General features: G+C 36.8%; 1 protein-coding gene across 1 annotated transcript in view; it reads right to left on the bottom strand.

Annotated features, from left to right (window-relative positions):
* Positions 1–1841: 1841 nt before the first annotated feature.
* The window catches only part of VPS16 (VPS16 core subunit of CORVET and HOPS complexes), a 245123-nt gene continuing 239063 nt past the window's right edge, over positions 1842–7901 (bottom strand). Inside the window, exon 24 of the mRNA XM_029606500.1 lies at positions 1842–2708. Within this exon, the coding sequence (XP_029462360.1) occupies positions 2564–2708 (145 nt within the window). The 3' untranslated portion in view covers positions 1842–2563. The remainder of the gene's footprint in view (positions 2709–7901) is intronic.

The raw sequence follows: 7901 nt of genomic DNA, 5'->3' as shown, positions 1-7901 counted from the left end.
GAAGATGGAGGGATTCTCTCTTGTGGGTACAATTCTGACACAGGAGAGATTGAAGGGTGTCCATCTTATCGCTGGTCACCAAAGAGGTAAAGAAATTCTTTCCCAACTCAGAGATCTAGTCCATGGACTGCTGTGCCCTCTGGGCTTGAGTTGAAGAAACAATCTCCTCAAAGACCAGTATGAGATCCTTCTCTTGAGACGTCTGGACTAGGATTTGGCGGTCACTTTCCCTTGCGAAACCTGCATGGAGACTAGGGGTACCACAGAGCAAACAGAGTCTCTAGTCTCCAAACATAGCAGTAAAGACCAATGCTTCAAGCATCTTGCTCAACCCCAGAGCTATGGTGGTACCAGAATCTGGCACTGTAGGAGTGGGAGCCCAAAAAGGCCCTGCTCTGAGATGACGAATGACTCCATCTGCCCACTGATCTTTGGAGTTCCACCATCTTCCAGGCATGGTTCTGCTGGGTCACAGGTGACTCCAACCACAGACATAATAGTACGCAGAGTTGTAATTGGGAGCTAGACACATAAAAAGTGATAAGGTCAACAGAGATAGACATCTTTTGTCTATAGACAATTCTTGAAACCATTGGGTGTGGCCTTCCTGGAATTGAACATCTTCAATAAAATTTATCCTCTTATTTTTTGGTGTAGCTCTGAAAAGTGCAGTTGAAAAGGCTGCTGAGATTGAAGCAAAAAAAAAAAATGAGGTATAGACTGCAGAGGCAGAAGTACGAATGAAAAACCAGAAAGAGAGAGGCAGGGAGGATGCACTTCCATGCAGTGGTGGACAAAAAGAGACCAAGGGGCTCATGAGGCAACACACACATACACACACGAGAACTCCTGTGCATTCTCAGTAGTAAAACTTTACTGAGCTAAAGGATTGATCTGTTTGGCACTGTTGAATGATATCACCCATGTCATAGAAAATTCAGACCGGTTTGTCAATGGAGAAATATATTTGACACACTAAGCTATGTAAAAGGTGCATCCAGATTAGGGTAAGTCAAACTAAAAGCTATCCAACAGATGGAATTAGGTGGATACCACAGCCCCAGACAGTCCAAATATTTTTGTGAAAAGCTTAGTGTGGAGTACTAGTATCTGAATTAGTTCTGAAAAAAAAAATGGAACTGTAAGTTGCAATACCTTTTAAAGGACCAACAAGAAAGAAGCAAGGTTTGCTTATTTTTTAGGATATTTTAAATATTACAGTTGATACTTAGCAAAACTAGAACAGTTCTTCTATTAACTCAAAAAATAGTTTGGATGAATGAAGTTTATGGACAGAGCAAGAGATTTGCTGTTTAGATTAGAAAGAAGGCGGCAGAAATTAATTTAGTGAAAAGACTTCATTATGTACTCTATGCTACCATAAAAGCCAGTGTCTGCCATCATAGTGAACATTTATAAAGGGTATTAATGATTATTCATTCTTGATGACACAAGTAAATCCTTCTTATTTACAGAAAATGCCTTCCGAAAGTAATTCTACTATAAGGGGAGCATTATTGTCTGAAGTTCAACAGTATTTTTTTTTCTTCTTTGTGAGAATGGAAAAAGAGGGAGTGATTTGCCATACTTGGTTTAAACCTAACATGGGTAGTTTTGTTGAAACAGCATAACTATTTACTATAAACAAATTTTGCTCAGTCATCAGGAAAAATAGCACAAGTTTTACATAAAAAAAAAGCAAAGGGTTCTCCAATATACTTCAAAACTCGTGTACAGAGGATAATAATGACACCAGATATTTTATTCTTACTATAAAGCAGGCTTCCCATCTATTTCCTGGTCAATATATAGCTAAAGTTGAGTTTTCAGGATATCCCAAATTAATATTCATAAAATTTGTTTATTCAGGGTCTCTAATGTATGCATATATATCTCATGTATAGTCATCCTGAAAATCTGATTGGATATAAAGTCAACAGCATAGGTTTAGGAAGTCCTCTTTAAAATTTTTGTTAAGTCCATGGAAATTATGTTGAATCAAAATGCTACATGATTTGTGGACTCAGAAGTTCGTTCTACTGCACGCCAATGAGCGTATAAATGACAATGAGCTGTTTTTTGAATTTAACTGGTACGGCAGCACAAAACATTTGGCCAGGCAAGTTACAATAGGCTGGAGAGCTAACAAAGGAGCTTGTCAGATGCCATTATCAGCAACTAGGAACATCATTAGTGCTACTTCTAACTATGGAGATAGAAGCAAACTGCAAGAACAAAGCAGAAACATGGGTCTTCAGACATTCATTCACAAAGGCAGTTAAGAGTTAGGGCCCATTATAAAATATGACCAGCACATGAACCACAGTTGCTCATTGAAAAACAAATGGAGTACACTTGTTCCTTCCATGTTTATAAAAGACTGGCTCTGCATATATCCTGCAATGATAAATACACTAAATGCATACAAGATGTTCAATATAGGCCAAGCCTGTTTAGTGTGCTGCTAGGAAAGATGTTTTCCTATGCAAATCTGCTCCTATCAGATCTCAACCTTAGAATCGGTGAGACTGCTCAATCCAGTCCACAGTGCATAACAGCTGTTTCATTTCTTCAAAATCTGAGCTTTTGCTCTGTTGATCTTCTCCAGAATGGCATTGTCAGTGGTTGAAGTACATTTAGACTGGACCAGAATCATCTCATTTTCGTTCTTGTGCTCAATAGCAGCCTCAGCAGCTTGATCTAAGTCCCTAAAATTAAAAGACAGTTTACATGTTGGCAAATAGATACTCAGATGTGAAGGCATAGAAGAATATACAGATAAAGGAAGATTATGACTTATCTAGCTAAAGTTTTGCTGGATAAATGGATCATAGATTTATAGCCTTATCTACAGCATTGTCTATTGACTTTGAACTGTATCTTTGATATTGAATTTATCTGACTCACTTGTATGGAATTTATCTGTTTCACGAACTTCAGCTTGTAAAGCAACCTAGAATGTAAACTTCACACTCACTTCCTGTATGTAATCTGTTTTGAAGTGGCTGCCCATTCACAAATGTCACATAGAAATCCAAATTTAAGTTAAATGTTAATGCACCTATTTAAGCTAAAACCTGTATTAAACTTATTATCTGCAGTTATTTCAGCAAAAATGTGCACTAAAATAGTAATAAAAAATATGCTAAGCTTAGTCACGTTATTATATCAGCCCCAATGACTTACAAAAAAGACATATCCAAATACATAGAAAGAGCTCTGAACTAATGTCTAACTGAGATGAGGGGGTAAGAAATCAAGTTGCATAATTATCAACTCAGCACTCTTTAGGGGGGAGACTGCTTCCTATTTGGGTCCAACATGCACCCTGTCTGAAGTTTAATGTTAACTCTCTTCTTAATATTTGCAATATGCCAAATAAAACCACATTCTAGAGTTCACAGGGTATAATATACATATGCAACATATCAAGGTGCACCTAGAAATTCTTCTCAACCAGGTTAGTGATGTCCCATACAATTGCCACATTTTCTTCATCTCAGATTGCATTCCTTGGTACTTAAGGATCTTCTCTCCATACAATCCACAGAATAGTTGTTTGATACTGACATTTCTATCAGCAATGCCATTTGTATGTTTTCCTCCTTTGCCACGATGTTTGGTTTTCTAGCATTGGCATTTTTTTTTGGTTGAAATAGGAATTTCCCAGGTGACTACAACAAATTAATTCTCTTCAATTGTTAAGATCATGGCCCCACTGCTTTTCTGCTCTAGCAATATTATAGTGTTTACACAATTTCCAGTGGAGGAATCATGCCACCTTGTTAGGTCATTCTTTATACAGGCCTTCATAATGAGTATATTATACTTGGCAATGAGATGTGCAACCATTGCTAGTTCTGTTTTACATAATCTACATTTGTCTATTTACTGATTTTTAATATGGTAGCTTTGTACCATCTTGCCCATAGTCCATGATCCTCTGCTATAATTAATTATCAATCTCTCATCTTTAGGTTTAAGTTCACCTGTCCTTACCCATTACTGTGTCAAATTTTGATCTACTTGGGGTTTCTGAAATAACTATTTCCCACAGTATTTGTGCTTCTGCTAATTGATTTTTCTTATTGGCTGATCTGATTCTTTAAAAAGTTTTTTCTCTGGTTTTGAAAATTGTTGCTTCTTTCATCTCATGTACTGGATTCTCACTCATTCCCTCTATTTTATTTATTTTATTTATTTTATTAAGGCTTTTATATACCGACTTTCTTGATACAAATCAAATCAATTCGGTTTACAATGAACTAAGTAGAATATACAATTAACCAATCAACAAGAGATACAGAGCATACAGTTACATTATAACAAGGAAGCCTTAACTTGGAGTAGGAAAATAAAGAAGGGGTGAGCGGAGCAATAAATATATAAAGTGCAATAAAATAGAATAAATACTATTATAAATATTTGCCAGAATGACTGTCCAAGCATAAGAACAGAGACCAATAGTGGCTGTTTACAATCACACTTTATCATTTTTTAGGCATTTGAGTCTGTTGATGCTGTTAAGTATGCCTGAAGACCTACAACAGTAGCACTATATGTGTAGTCTATAATACCCATACCACTTTCAGTCAATATCTTTATGGGGCCAGTCTACAATTCCAAAGCTGTATGAGAATAGGGGGATTTCAAGCTGATTGATAGTTTGCATCTTATTTCATGCTGTTAAAGCATTTTTCAATATCAATTTCAGTCTTTTGCAGTACTCTTTGCTAACTTTTTCCCAGTGATTTGTACTTGATTGTTGCATCTTCTACTACTCCTAGAGATTTATATACATCTTTATCCATATGTTCTTTTATACTGAAGTCTTCAGTCAGAGAGATGTTTTCAGTTTTACTCTGTTTTCCTTAAAGAAAGGTCAGCTTTGCTCATCTGTCAAGGACAAATTTCATCATCATGTCATCAGAGAAACTCCTCAATACTAGGAGCTGTTCTGATAAATGACCATCACAGGAGCCGTCTACAAACAGCAGATGAGATGTTATCAGTTGTGTATTAGTAGCTCTAGGATTAAAGTTAACTCCATACCTCAATGAGTTAATAAGCATACTCGCTGGATTTAGTGACAGAAAAGAATGGTGACAAAATCTCCCTGAAATATTCCTTGTTGAATCTTGATTTTAGAAACGACAAATTGCCCATCTTTATTCAGATGGCATGTAGTCTGCAACTTTTTCATGGTGAACTTGATTAATCTAGGGTTTACTCCGTACATTTGAGGGCAATTATCCAAGCATGTGGGATGCTATCAAAAGCTCTCATATTCAAATCCATGCTCTACTGAGGTTTCAGTATATATTATAGCTGTCTGTTATGGTTTTATTCAGCATCAACTGATCTTAGATGCCACATGCTACTCTTGTTATACTTCTGTCCCTGTGGTGGTGTTTGAATTTATGTGATCTACCTACAAGCTTGTAGGTAGGCAATTTATAGGTTAATAATTTTGGGGTCATTACTTGGGTCTCCTTTGGCAAGAGAAGTGTCTTCCTATTGTTAGTTATTGTGATGTTAGTTTTGCCTGTCTGATCAATTGATTTTTGCAATTTGCCAGATCTTGAAGAAGGGATATTAAATATTTAAGCCAAAAGCTGGTCACTCCATCAGGGCCAAAGCACTTCTATTTTGGGACTCATTTTAGCCTGGATTCCAGCATGTTTGTTTTGTTTTATTTTGGTGTCTCTTATTTCTATTTTCTTCATATCTGTGCAGTATTTGTGCTTCTACTGATAATTTCAATTTATTGGAGTTTATGAATTTAACATCTTCCTCTGTTAATGCAGCATATCTCAGCTAGATGTTTTCAATTTTTCTTAAGAGTATTTGATCCTTTGAGGAACTCAACTACCAGAGATACCCTCTGTATGCTGTGCTTTAATTTTTTCATCTATATGGGGTTTTTTTTTCCAAGAAGTCATCATCTTTCTCCAGTTCGTTTGGTCTTATGTTCTTGTTGGTAGAACTCTTTCAGTAATTATTTTTGATGCACAATATTGTATCTGATTTATTACCTTAATATCGATAGATTTATTTGTATTTATATACCCCCAATAATGGAGCCCAAGGTGGTACCCAATAAAAATATACAGAATTTATAATAGCAAAACAAAAAAATTGAAGAGAACAGGGCCAAGACAATACAATAACATAGTATTGGGCCAGTTGAGCCAGACAAATTGTTGGAACATCTAACAGCCCTCTGTGCGAGGACTGTGGAACTCGATAAGGATTGTAGATATTAAGTAGAGCATTAGCCCAAGGAGATGAGTACAATAGCAGATTAACAGTAATTTATGTACTAGGATAAGCACTTTATAAGAAACTCTTGAATGGACTGGTAACCAATGAAGGTCTTTAAGAGGGCAAATATGTTTGCTCATGGATTAATCAGAAATAAATCTTGCCAGAGCCCAGCAGAATCTGTAAACCTCTTAATGCAGTAGCTGGTAGCCCAATATATGAGAAGCAATAATCCAATAACAGCAAAATTAGTGCCTGCACAATGGATCAAAGAGCATCAGCAAAAAGTAAAAGTTTCAACCCACATAGCATATACAGTTTGAAAAAGCCAGTCCGAATGACAGATTCAATTTGGTTGTTAAAGATGAGCTCAGAATCAATATGCATCCCATAGCTCCAAGGAGAAGGCAAAACTGGCACTTGACTATTATCGATCTGAATAAAATGAGGGGCATTTAAAGGGCTCTCACGCTGGAGCACTAGGATTTTAGTCTTACATAAATTCAAAGTTAACTTGTTATGTGTCAGCCATTGTCTAATACTGAAACACAATAAGATACTGGTGAGTAAGTATTGGCCCACGAGGAACCCACCTGAACAGAAAATTGTATGTTATCTGCATATAACTGGCATCCCCTACAAAGTCCAGCCAGTAGTCTGCAGATCGGCAACATATAGAAGTTGAAAAGCACAAGACAAGGCTGCCTGCAGGACACCAGTATTTAGCAGATACCAACCAGAATCACTTGAACCAATCCTAGCTTGTTGACTTCACCCTGATAAACAGGAACGTAGCCAGTTAAGAACAGTCCCGAAATTCCATACTCTCTCAGTCAATACTAACACGATCTGGTGATCGATGGTATCAAATGCCGAAGAGATGTCCAGGATAACCAGCACTATCTATTTTCAGCATCAAGGCTTCTTTGAAAAGAATCAACCAGATACAGTCCTAGATTTTCTGAACCCAAATTGCAAATGTTCTAGAACTGGGTAATCATCAAGAAAATATGAAAATTGCTTCAAAACAATAGCTTCCATGACTGGACAGAAGAAAGCGAAGATATAGTCCTATAATTAGCTTGGTCAGATGGATCAAGATATGATATCTTCAACAAGGAAGCTCATGGAAGCTTGTTTAAGAGCACATGGAACAAAACCCTCATCTAAAAAGTTGATCAGATTGTCAGCGAAGGAACAATGGTGTCTGATCTTCTTTAAAATAGCTATACTACAAGGATGCAAAGGACAACCTGCTGGGTTCTCAGAAGATATTGTAGTAGAGACTTTGGTTTCGGAAACCACCTCAAAAGCTGACCTTCTAACCTTGGTGGATTCAGGGAGAGTGGAAAACCAGCTAGGTACAGTAGATAAAGTGACAGATTTTAACAATCTTGGAAGACATGGATTGTTGAGAATTGATGGTGGATATCTGATCTGAGGAAAGCCCACATCAAGTACTAATCAAATTATGAGCAATCCTGAACACTTCTTTAGGGTTGTTGCTGGCAGCTCGAAGTTGTGTTGAATAAGACTCTCAGCATCATCAATCCTTAATATGGATTATGGCTTTATGGATCTCATTTACCATGCTTTTACTTTGGGTGTCAGGTTTAATTTAAGTAATTTTTCCTTCT

The sequence above is a fragment of the Rhinatrema bivittatum genome, chromosome 6, assembly GCF_901001135.1.
Source record: "Rhinatrema bivittatum chromosome 6, aRhiBiv1.1, whole genome shotgun sequence".
Taxonomy (NCBI): Eukaryota; Metazoa; Chordata; class Amphibia; order Gymnophiona; family Rhinatrematidae; genus Rhinatrema; species Rhinatrema bivittatum.
Note: the sequence above shows the minus strand (reverse complement) of the source record. Positions and strands in the feature narration are given on the sequence as shown.